Below are 13,151 nucleotides of genomic sequence, written 5' to 3' on the forward strand. Positions count from 1 at the left end.
GACGCTAACAGCATTTTTGAAAAGAGAAAGTAATACCTGGCTGGATGTTGCTAAAAAATGTGAGTTCATTGTTTTTTCCTTAAAAGTAGTGATTTCCTGCATATTTCTTTTGAATAGCTTCCCCTTCTAGTCTGTGTTTTGCCACCAACTGTCAGCATTCTTCAGTTGTTTCACTCCACACATCAACTCAACAGTGTACTTGCAGTAATGTTCCCACAATCAGTAAAAGAACAGTGCTTGTTCTACCTTCAAGCATAATGTAAAATGAACAACTTTTACAGGATAAATATTCTGCCTCACCTGTCCCATCATGGTCTCCTTGTACTGTTTCTTCTGGGTGACTTTGATCGGTGGTAGTTTAGACACAGATGACACCAGAAAATTCATGAGAATGTCTTCGCAGTTTGACATCTGATCAACCATGTTCTTCAGACTGGCTGGAAGGTAGGTGGTATACAGATAGTGGTAGTATCTAAGGGAGAACATAAGCCACAGTGAATTGTGTTACTGGAGTAAATGGAAACTGAATTTCGATGGCGAGAAGTTAAATTCAATAAAGAATCAGAAAGGAGTGTGTCAGTACTTGTGATAGATGGCAGCCCCAGTCAGCACCATGGAGTAGTCGTTGGTCCATTTGGAAGTGTAGCCCCAACGCTCCTTGTTGCTGTCCCAGAAGTGGCTGCGGGCTGGGTAGCCAACGATGCGGTCTGGGAAACTCTGCCAAACTGTGAAGGCAAAGTCCACCTGGCCGAGATCAGAGTGAAGCAAAGAGACAGAAAGAGGGGGGGGGAAAGACATGAGGCCAAGAAACTACATCCACTGTATCGTTAGGAAACATAATACTGATTATACACTTATTAACGAGAACTTCTGCAGCATGTAACCTTTAATTAAAAATGATTGTAAGTGTAAATGTTCTGGTAGTCTGACCTCTGTGGTGGAGAGCACAGTGTCTTCATCCAGACTGAGTACAGCATCAGTGGGGATGGTGTCGTAGGGCAGAAAACGACTGCTGATCACCTGGAGTGCAAAACATAGACAAACAAGCAAAATGTGAGCGTTCAGGGCCCATATAAGAAACAAGCGACTCACATCTGACTGACGAGCAGTGTTACCAGTGTCTAGATGTCCGTTTGTGCTACAGAGTCGTTTCAAAAGAGTATGTCAAAAATACAAGTTGACATAAGACTAATGACAGCTGCAATACAGCAGTTTCACAGATGATCCGCTGCTTTTTGACATGAATCTAGGCAAACAATTGTGTAACAAGTGCTTATAAAGCGGTTTCCAATAAGTGAGCAATATGAGCACATTGGTAAATTAATGTCTTTTTCAAAATAGAGTGCAAGGGTTTCCATCCCGACAGCAACGACCTTGTTAGCTACATCAGCATTCGACCTACAGGGCCTTGGCTAAATAACAAACACTTGATGAAAAAGGATGTAAGCTTCGATGTAACCAAGTCAGTATTGCAATCCCTGCCAAGCCCTTATATACAGCCTGGTGGTCACATCCCTTACATTTTAAATCATTCTGCAGTTGTTTTAGAAACTAGTCGTCTGAAGTTGCTTTGAAAACTCATGCACAATATGAGAATGCTGATTAGCAGTGACCCACCTTTATTGCAGCTTTTTAAACTGTACTTTAAATTAAAATCTTTTTTGCCCTTGGCACTCTGTCCTATTTTATTCACTTTTAATATGTTTGAGACCTCATTGGCAAATGGTCCTTTATTAAGTGAATAAACAGTAGGTTTAGCTGAGGGTCACTTTCTCATCCTCCTCGTGACAATGTCATGCCATTATTGCGCTGAGTCATATTATGGCAGGGAGGGTGTAGGTTCAAACTAAGAAATGATAAAAGAGAAGGTTTTTAATCACATTAATTATTTCCAAATTTAAGCCAAGAAGAATGTTGAGAATAAATGTTCTGAATAGTACATTACAAAGCTATGGTGTCTGAACTCCTTCAAGTGAAAATGGACCTGAAGCGCTGACATGAAAGCATTAATGTTCTTTGATTTAAAGAGTCTTAAACTCAATATGTGTTCTTGCCAATTGGGAAAGAAATAAAGTACTGATTGTTTGAGCATCTAAGAGGTGAGCAGCAGAATACACCATGCACTTTGAACACTTAGTAAGAAACTTTGGGGGGCCTGCAGTTCTCTTGAATTCGAATGAAACTAAAAGGCTTCTAGTGCTGAATGTGAAATGGCTGCAACAACATTACCTAATGAGAGAAGTATAAGGCTATGGTGTTTTACCTTGCTTTCGCCTTCAATTACGATGACAGGGACTGAGGTGACAGGCCAGCGGTGCTTGGCAGGAAGAGGCTTGTCACAGTTCCACAGAACGATCACCTTCACAAAAGGGGAAATAAAGATTAGCCATCATCCGGAACACAACATGTTCATACTCATCTGCAAAGCCATGTATGTACAGCTAATGAGAAATATAGCAGCCTATTAAGGTTTGACAATCCACATCTGACTAAATGTACAGATCAACCGTTTCAAATCAAAGATCTATTTTTATTTACTCCCTATTTATGTGGAAGACAGCAGCTTCTTCATTCTACTGCAGATCTATTTTCAGAACTGTCACACCACCTACAGTTATATGACAGCAACAAACTATCACTGATAATGTTAAAACTAAATGTGCCGACACCTTCATGCACTTTTAAATCCAGAAAAACTCAATTCACATTTTTGATGAATTAGCAACATGCCCGTAATTTGGATAACAGAGTTCATGATAACCATTGCTCCAGAGGCTAACTACCATCAACCCACCATTAATATCTTTAACAGCCTTTTATGGTTTAATTCACTGACAAATTACAGTCATTAAGTACAGTTTTAATGCGTGTATTAAATTGTTCTGCAAGTGATGGTTTCCTGTATTTGCTACAGCGTGTATTGTATAGGATAACAGTATCTGTAGAGGGAGGAGAGGGAGGAGAGGGAGGAGAGTCAGGGTGGATCTGTTGTGAGAGGAAGGTTTGGATATTATTTTGACAGCCTCCCTTCATCTTCAGCATGAATAAAATACTGAAGTTTAAAATACATTTTAAGCCAACACTAGTGATGTGATAAACCTCAGAAATGGAGACAAACAGACCTTTTTTGTTTGCCCACTTTTCCTTCTGTTCTTAAAACTGTGATTTAAAGAGTTAAATATTTTCCTCATCGGATAAGTTAGCTCCATTATAGTTCAATGGAACATCTACTCGCATAAAGCCGTCTTCAGCTGATAGGAAATGTTCTCTGCGCTCACTGCGAGGTTGGGCGCAACGCCTTGCGGTGAAGGCAGCTGGTTAGTTTTGTTTCTATGGTTACCTCCCCTGCTTGCCTGTGCCGCTCCATACAGCTGTTATCTCATTGGTTGAGCTTTGAAAGATCAGCAGCAATCGAGGTCAAAGTTGAAAATATTTAAACCTAGAGAAATTTCAAGCGGTGCCTCACGTCAAGTGCACCGCTCTCTTCGGAAGAAAACAACGGCACAGCCAGCGCAGAGCGGTTTGACCGCTGATCATGTGAAAGCAGCTTAAGCATCAAGTAGTAACCGCCGCAGATCAGGTCAAACTGATCACAACTGTGTGATGCGAGTAATGTAGTGTCACGTGTTGGGTTTTGAATTACCTGAGCACAGTACTGAGATTTGGCCACAGCCAGGAGCAGCTTCATGACTGGCTGGGACTGGGAGACCAGCGGGCTCACCACATGAACGATCGCTGTAAACTTGGTGTACGGCTTAACACCTGAAGCCGGGACACATCAAAAGGTAAGAAAAGAAGCAATTCAAATCTGTCAGGTAAGATTTCAAGCAACAGAGTTATCTTCTGAATCACATTAAATCACGTAGTAGTATCACTTTAACATGGAACTGCACTAACCCTAACTCTACAGTTAAGTTTTATAAGTAAGTAGCATAGATTTTGGGGCATTTCTAAACTAAACTGCACAACGGAAAATTTCCTCTTTAAGTAACGTCTTTTTGACAACTTTGAGCATCTAAAGTTCATGCTTGTTTACTTCAAGCTGTGTTTAATTGGCATAAAGTGCAACTGAACAGGTCTAATTAGGCTTGTAAAGGAAAAGGTGCCAGTTACTAATGTCAACGACAAGCCGCATATCTACCAAGCACAAATACAACATGCCAACATGGCACGTCTAATTGGTGAGCTTCTCTGTGACAAATCATGAATAAATAAAGACATACTGCATAACTACTGCATAACTTGTGGCAATGTCACCGATTCACATGTTATTTTTACGAGTATTCAACAGCTGCCACGCACCAGCTGTTCCTTAGGGAGCCAGTGATGTGGTTTTTAGCATATAGCATGCGCATGACTAATTAACTGACCCAGCTTGGCGTAGTAGAAGGGGAAGTCTCCCAGGTACGTAGAGTACTGAGGCAGGGTGAAAAGGCCTCCAGGCAGACTGTTCCACATGAGGTTACTCCTTGAGGTGTGCTGCAGTACCCGGTCCTGGATGATCTGCATAAACAGAGCAACGGAGGAGATTCAAATTGATGTTTCCTGTAAAGTTGTCAATTGGTAAATATCCCTCATCTTTTCACACTACTCCTTGTTACTGTGTGAGTCAAAGAAAAGATCAGAAGGCCAAGGTATGTGTACAACCAGCAGTAAAATGTCAGCAGGAAATCAACTTTGAGCAAAGATCTTCCATTTCCATGTCCTACAAATTAAGCAATAATTAGGTCAGTCTTATATGCTGGTTGGAAACTGAGCGCAGACACTGACCCTCTGGTAAACTAACGGCTGAAAAAACAAGTCACTTCAAATAAACAAAGAACCCAAATATAAAGAAGTGTTTTTCATTATGCACATACAATGTGTCAGCAGGCTTTACGGGCCCACAGCATCAACCGTCTTCCACTCCACCAAAGCTTTAAGAAGACTTACAAAGTGAGCAATAAAATATTAAGCACTCTCTGGAGCTATGGGGTAGCTACAGAGCAAAGTAAACCCTCTAGGATATTGTGGTAATAAACAGATTCTTGAGGTGTAACTTCAGCTTTTTTACAGTAAAATATCTAGAATCCCTTGCTAATGGCAGCCCACAAACCGGATTCAATCTGAAGCCAAAACACTGACATCTTACCGGCCTTGTACTATGGCATGTGTTGGAACAGGCTTAAGATACTGAGAGTGTAAACAGATCGAAGATCAGCTTCTTCAGGGTGTAACTTTACCCGACTGACAGAGAAAACAGCCCTGACTGCTAGTGCCCTGACTTCCTACCTCTTGGGACGAGGCCTCTGCAACACTATCTGGGGACAGCAACTAATGGTGTAAACTGCAGGCAGGTCACAAAAACGCCTTCGTGTAACACAATTGAAAATCAGCAGTGTTTTTCCTGCATGTTAGAACCAAGATTCCAACATGTATTAAACAAAAATAAACGCAAGCTACAAGCAAAAATGTATCTTCTCTACATTCTGGTAGACTACCATTCATAATTTAGATTATAAATACTAATAATATATATATATATATATATATATATATATAAATAGTATTATAAATACTAAGTCTACGGCTGGCCACTGCTGATAGTGGCTGTGGTGACTTTGGGGACGCACAAAAGTAAGACTTCAGAAAAATCCTGCCTTACTCACAGCCGGCCTTACACGTCCTTTCTGTTTCTCTGTTTTGCTCCCTTATCCTTCTTCACTCCTCCCTGCTCTCATCTCGGCTCGTTTGTAATTCTAGCCAAGAGCAGTAAGATAGCATGCTACTCACCAAGAAGAATAAAGATAAATGGAGTCTGACAGAAACAAACTACTGACATGATTGATAGCCAAGCCACAGCAAGAAACAGCCTCAAAAACATGACAGCAGTGTTTAACAATATATATGATCCCTCTAGGATTTCAATCTAGTCTGGAGCAGTTTGGGTATAACTGTATGTCTCCAAGTACACAGATGTCAGTACAAAGTGAATAACTGTGATGAACAGAGTTGAGTGACTCGAAAACTATTTGTAGACTTGTGGGCTTTGGGTGCAAGCATGCATAGTTGTTTTCATACAGCTGAAAATTAGCAGAATCACAGGAACATCTTACATTTCCAAATTCTTGGATTCAAAACAAACACAAAACTGGTGGTACTGTTGGGAAGTGCAAAAATACTGCCACACAAATGAGTAACATTTTCAACAAGCAGACAACTTGAGGGCATTGGCAGCTGATTTATATATTTTTCTTCGTCTTTGAATGAAAAAAGGAAATGGAAATTCATACTAAAAACTTATTTTTATTAGTTGTACGTATAAACGTGTGTGTACCTCCAGTGTTGTCAGTACTATCTTCTCCACAGAGTTGAAATAGGCCTCCCATAAGAACTGGGTCTGGTGTCTAAGCGACAGGATCTTATCCTGGTGGATGGAGCGCACTGTTGAGGGGATCTGGGAAAGAAAGAAATACATTTTAGCATATTTACTAACCAACATATTTACCAGTAGTCTTGTTGAATTACACTGGTTATTGTCATTTCAACCACACAATGCATTGTCTACTAAACAAGCACAAGATCTATCTCAATAACTGCCTCAGCTGTCATATACAGTAAATCTGTCATACAGCTTACAGTAGCTTTAGAGTGGTCCACATTAATAACATGCTGTGGTCACACAAACATTGTTATCCTCAAGAAAAAGAATGTGCTTTGTAAATGCAACGGTAATAAACAGATATTCTTCTTTAGTGTTTACTAAACCCTTATGGAAATCGACTTTAGTAGCAGCTGTACCTACCTGTAATAGCAGCCTTTCATCCCCAATCACAGCTGCCGTATTCCAGTCAATGATTTCTGAGAAGGGCAGCTCCCAGCCATTACTTAACATCACTGGCACACAAGCTGCCTGTAAGACACACACACAGACACACACACACACACACACACACACAGTGTAAATGAGAGTAATTGTCCAAGTCTTTTCTGTCAAATCTTTGATGGTCAAATTCAAACGTATATAAAAAAGAAAACATTATTAATAAATAAATGTATTAAATCAGTGGTGTGGAGAAGTTGGATAAGAGCACCATCTGTTTGCTAATGCGACGTCCCATGTGACGTTAGTCTTAAAATATTTGTAGTCAATGGAATAACATGACATCAGCCTTGTGGTATAGTTTGCATTTCAACAGGCAATAATATAAAGACAGACTGGACAGAGAGAGGAGAAAATAGAAAAATATTACTAAATGGCTTATGCTCTGCAAACACATGTCATCACTGTGCAGGGTCCATTTCCCAAGCAATAAAATCAGGCAATTTAAGCAAGAGGCAACATATCCTCCAACACATTTCCATTAACTACAGAACTGCTGCAGTACCTTGATAACTAACTCTCAAAGGTAGCGCGGCTTCATAAAAACTATCATTAGGTTTAGTGGAAACGAAGATGCACTTCAAAACATACTTGAACATAAAACCTGTGTGTCTGAGAGATTAGTGAAACTGCATTGCGTGCATCTGTGTTTGTGAACGTCCATGTGAATCCAATCACTCATTTGTTTGTAAGAGTTGAATAGTACAGCTGCAGTGACCAGCCCTATAATCTGTTAAGCGGGGTACCATTCCCTGATTGGCCTCGGTCACTACACATGCACACGCACGTCCAGACACAAACGCTCCTGCATCAGAGTGCTGCAGAAGTGCTCGTCTAATCTCCTTGGTGTCATTAGCACAGGCAGCAATCTGCTGAAACACAGCCATGCTTTCCCTACCTATCTGCTCTCACAGACCAATCAACTCCTGCAGCTCAATGCTCTCCTGACTCATCACATTACACACACACAGAACAAACACTCATTATTAAAACTCACTGCTATGAACTCCATACATTTTGCAAAGCACGCATGCGTAACAGAGAATATCAATGTGAATCTACTGCTGGTCATGGCACCTGCATTGCACAACCTAATCCTGCCAGATTGCTCTCTACATCATCTGCCAAATCAGTCCACCCCCTCCCGACCAGTCCAGCTCTAGTTCAATCATGTGAAGATCTCCACTATTTACGATTGCACTGCTTCCTATCTGGCCTGTTAGAATACTTACATGAGCCAATGTAACTAATACAGCACGCAAATTCTCGAGTGTCTGCCTGCTCTCCTCAACTACTGCGCTCCTGCATAAGGCTGTACGAGTGAAAAGATACCTCCAGGCCGTGGTTCAGCTCGACTCTACAGACAACCTCTGCATGTTACTTCAAATGCAGCTACACTGCTTTCTCCTCCTGTGTCCACCTGGTCATCAGTCCAAAGACTTAGCATTGTCTCACTCCTGGCTCCCAAGTGGTATAAATCCAATCAATAAAGAGTCAGTGCCCATCTTTCATTCCATTTCATTTTCTATTGTGGACTCAAAACTCATCATTCTTATTGTACTTGCTCAAAAGAAAATCACTATTTTCCTCGACTATTTCTCTACTGTTTTCCCCAGGACTAGTGCTCACAGTATTTGACACAAACACATCTCACACAGAGGAAAGTAACGCCATGACTTTGGTTGCTTTTGAGAAACAGCTAAGTATTTTTAAATTTAAATTGTACACAGAGGCAACTCCAAATGTGTTCACTAAAATACAGGAATACTTTACATATGGACATATTCTCGCTACTGTAAAGCTTTAATGCTTTTCACTTTTTGCAACTTCAATGATAGGATGTCAAATTTGACAGACCAGTAATTTATGTTTAGATACATGTTCTGATCATAAATAGCAAATACTCACTCGTTTTATCAAGACATCTTGCTTACTGGATCATTCACCTACTTTGACCTGCATTGGGATTAACTGACTAATAAAGCAACTTTTGTTTTGAAGAATCAATTTGAAAGTTTCTTTTGCAGCTAAAATGGGTCTTGCCTCGCACTTACATCCTAGCAATACAACAAGAACTGTTCTCACAAGGAAGAAAGATGTGGGTTTTTTTTAACACAACTGAATAAAAGAGGAGCAGTTTCATTAAAATAAGCCCATTCTCTAACTATAACTATAACTATAGTGCGAGTTGTCTCTAAAGAAGCTTCAAAATCTCCATACACCTTAAGTGAGGAGGCAGATTGTGTCAATGAGGCAGTAAGAGTGATGGGCTCAATACCATCGGGAATTCAGGACACTTGTTGAAGAATGTACCCGAATTAAAAAGAGTAATATAAGTGTAATGTTAAAGGAGAGGAGAGGATGACTCGAGGAGGTGGATGAAGAAACTCAAAGAAATGGAAAAAGCAGAATCCCAATTGAAAAGTAGATGGAAATATAGCAGGGGCAGCAGTGAAGACACTGAGTCAGAGGCAGCTGTATCATCACTGGCTGCACATTAACAAAATGACTGGAAGTGGGTGAGAGAGCTTCTTGAAGTAATTCTGTACATCGCTTCTTCCATTCTCAACCACTTATTAATGGCTTAATTGTTTGGTCACCACAGCTTCAGGGCTGACGCACTACAAGATTTCTTGAACCAGTTCAACTTGTAATTATGTTCAGCTGCAGACCCAAGTTGCAAAAATGTACCCAATAGATACGTAATCAAAACTGAAGCACTTTAGGAACAAAGATCTATGTGGGTCAGGATTTGATTTGGGATTAAATGGGGTACAAATCTGAAAAATACTTGTGACAGACACAACATAGGCTGCACAGAAAACATATCAAACATCATGAATTCTAATTCCAATGAAGTTGCACCTAATGTCCAACATTAGTTTATTCTTTGTGATTTGTACAGCATTAGTTCATACCAAGCAACAGATTGGAGAAAGAGAGTAGCAGATACATGGTATGCATCTTCTGATTCACTATAATGCACCTACAGTAACTGATTGCCATTTACTAACAGGTAAGCTTAGCAATAATGAGTAACATCTGTATGTGTCACTGACCTGTAAAGCCTCTAAGAAGCGAAAAGAACCCAGCCGTCGTCCTCGAGGTACCAGACAGAATGTGGAGTTGTACAGCATCTCTCTGTAGTCATACCTGGCGGATGATAGCAAAAAAAGACATCAGCAACTATTCATATGTACAGTATACTAAAAGACGAGCACAAAGAATGAGAGTAGTCACACAACAACATCGTCCTTCCACCAGTGTATTAGTTTATATGCGTTTACCTCCAAAACCTACTGCTATAATGACATTTCATGATACAATTGTGACTTTAGGAACACAGCCAATACCAGGCACAAGTTTCCTTAACAGTCTCAGTGCAGCAGCAGGGAATAGAACAGAAAAGGCACTTCTTTTTTAAAACTGGAATACCTGAAAAGCACAAAGTACTTTTAGGAAAAATCCCATACTTTGATCTTGACCCCCTTGCCCCCTCACCTGCACATCAACATCTCTCCCTCCATCCAATCTAAGCCTCAGTCAGCACTTGCTTGGATTAAGGAGCTGCTTGGAATTCCTTTAGTGTCAATATTATATCTGTGCATGAGAGAGTGTGCGAAAGAGTGTGCATTTCTATGTTACCTGGTTGTCATGCATTGGACTGGGTTTTACTAAATAGGACTAAAAGTGCGCACATTTTATTTGAGGTGTACGAGCATGTACGGTTGTATTTGCGACACATTTACATTAGAAAGCAAATATGGATGTAAAAGTGAGTGATCATTTGTGTCTGCATACAGGGTATGCCTGGGGCTATTTTCCTATGCTCTCCTTTATTGCATAGATGTATTATGCCTTAGGCTGTGTCCCTTAGAGCGCTGCTGTCAGTGTGGCAGTTCACAGCAATATATACCAATTAATACAATATGTTATCTAGTACAACACTTTTCCATGCTATGCCTTATGTGCATCAATCTGAAACATTCTAAATGTATACCAAAAAAGGTATCTGACCAGTATAAAACGTGCCTGTTTTTTCAATGATCAAGGTTCATAACCCCAAAATTCTGCGAAACAAGAATTTGAGTTTGTTGGCACGTATGACGTGGTTTCACTGCATGGTACTCGACTCGCTATTTTTTAGTTTTTTTCCAGGTGTGAAAAAAAAGAAGAAGCCTTAAAACCCCTTCAAACATCAAATTGTTTTGGTGTTACAGTCCTGTTGGAACTTAGATACTAACCAGGAACATTTCACTGCATAGGTAGAGCACACTGACATGTTGTTAGGTTAGAGGTGTAAGCAGCAATGCATGTACAACGCAATATCTTTGTAAGTAGATGGATCAGAAACCATTTATTTGCAAGATAAAAAACACGGGTCCCTAATCCTCACAGTGTGGATGTTTGCCTAACTAATATTTCTGAGGGAAAACTGAGTTCACAAGATTTGGGCTGACCTCAGAGGCCTGACGAACCATATTCTGGTGGAAGTCAGGGTTGTGTAACATCTGAAGTAACTCCTGGTGTACAAGCATACACTTTATTCTCTGCATGGACTGAAGAGCACATGATGGAATTCTCTTAGGCACCATCCATTGCAATAACCATTACACACACATCTCTTGTTCTTCTACAGTATACGGGTGTCACAAATGAGTGAAATGTAAAATATCAACTGCAATGTTATTTCAATTTAGCTGATTATGCAATATCTGGATAATCCCACTTTAGACTACAGACCATTGACAATTAACAGCCACTACGATACATTTAGAGAAGATTAACAACCATAAAACGCATAAAAGCTACAGTTAAGCTTCATGCCATCTATAGTAATACACTAATGTACACAGAAAACTATAATCCACAAAGCACACATTAGTAGGCTAAAGCAAAGAATACTAAAGGCTAGGTAGCATCACAGATGCTGCTCTGATTTGTGCATCCATTATGAAACAATCTGATTCACCAGTCTGACTCCATCACAGATATGACAGGCCATCATTAGGCATGACAAACAAATAATCCTGCCAGAGGCATAACTGACCTTTTTTCAGGCCTATAAAAACAAAAGTATAGGTCCATATCAGGGCCTGGGTTGGTGTAAATCTTCTATCCATCCATTTCCTGTCAGCGCGAACTCAGGAAAGACCAGATGTTCCTCTCCCTGCATACCTTCATTCTTCTCTACTCTTCCAGATGGCTGCATGTGGGGGAGGAGCAGCCTCACAGTATGCTATCGCATGTCAGTGGAGATGTTAAAGATGAGTTTCTTTTTTTCATTAGTTGGTTTATGAAGAAGATATTTTCGAACACTCTCTTGGTGTGCATTGTCAGGTTTGATTTTGCCCAAATTTGTAAATTGCCCATGCATGCACTGTAGGTGTTCAACAGATTGGTCTCATTTAAAATAAAATAAAATCTGGATAAATGTCATGCGAGGGAAAAATTAGTCATACCCTGCATCTCACAGCAATTAACTCTACATGATATGTGGTAAATCCTGCCTTGTCCCATATTATCAGTACTCAAACATGCAGATGGCTTCTGGTGAGCAGTCTCATATAGCAGCTTGGTCATTATTGAATAATAACACCATTGAGCTTGAATTAGTTATTTCGCAAACTCCCTATTATGATATAGTGCTAACACAAGAACAAATCCTGTAATAACACTATTATTAAAACTACAGGACTAATATGGAGACAGAAGACTGTTCAACAACAGACTCTAAAGTGGCACAGCAGCATCATGCTCTACTGTACCGTCATCATCGACCTTGAAAACAAGGTATTTCATGCAAATTATCATGAATAGAATTTCCCCATATAATGTAAAACCTACTCATTTCAAATTGATAGCACAGGAATTCCCCAAGCTTACCAAAATCTGTTTAAATAGGTGTTATTTTGATCATCCTGACCTTCAAAAAATAAATTGAGATCATGTAAAAAGCCAAACCAAACTGCAGAACAATGTATCCTACTTTAGAGCTCTGCACAAAGCTTCAGCCTGCATGTGGTGGACACATTCACTGAAGATTCAACCAACTGTTCAATCAGAGTGACCACACTGTTGACAATCCCTGACCATGCAATTGTGCTCTTGGTTAGAAAACTACCATCTTTTAGAATATGACCACTTTATGTGAACGCTGTATGCGTCTGTGAGAGACAGTGAGGGAGAAAGACACGTGGAGAGAAGCCAAAAAGGAGTTTAAAGTCCTGTGTGCTTTAGAGGGGTAACAGCTTGTAAGTGCATTACAAGTGAGCTCTTTAGCAAGCAA

General features: G+C 40.1%; 1 protein-coding gene across 2 annotated transcripts in view; it reads right to left on the minus strand.

Moving 5' to 3' along the window:
• LOC115021154 (exostosin-1a-like) overlaps window positions 1–13,151 on the minus strand; it is a 36,572-nt gene that overhangs the window by 2,604 nt on the left and 20,817 nt on the right. For both annotated transcript variants that reach the window (XM_029451337.1, XM_029451336.1), the window contains 9 exons: window positions 9,922–10,015; window positions 6,785–6,892; window positions 6,317–6,436; window positions 4,371–4,503; window positions 3,644–3,762; window positions 2,264–2,359; window positions 931–1,020; window positions 584–744; window positions 301–472 (listed from right to left, as the gene is read on the minus strand). In XM_029451337.1, coding sequence (XP_029307197.1) covers window positions 301–472; window positions 584–744; window positions 931–1,020; window positions 2,264–2,359; window positions 3,644–3,762; window positions 4,371–4,503; window positions 6,317–6,436; window positions 6,785–6,892; window positions 9,922–10,015 — 1,093 coding nt within the window. The remainder of the gene's footprint in view (window positions 1–300; window positions 473–583; window positions 745–930; window positions 1,021–2,263; window positions 2,360–3,643; window positions 3,763–4,370; window positions 4,504–6,316; window positions 6,437–6,784; window positions 6,893–9,921; window positions 10,016–13,151) is intronic.

Source organism: Cottoperca gobio, chromosome 16 (assembly GCF_900634415.1).
Source record: "Cottoperca gobio chromosome 16, fCotGob3.1, whole genome shotgun sequence".
NCBI lineage: Eukaryota > Metazoa > Chordata > Actinopteri > Perciformes > Bovichtidae > Cottoperca > Cottoperca gobio.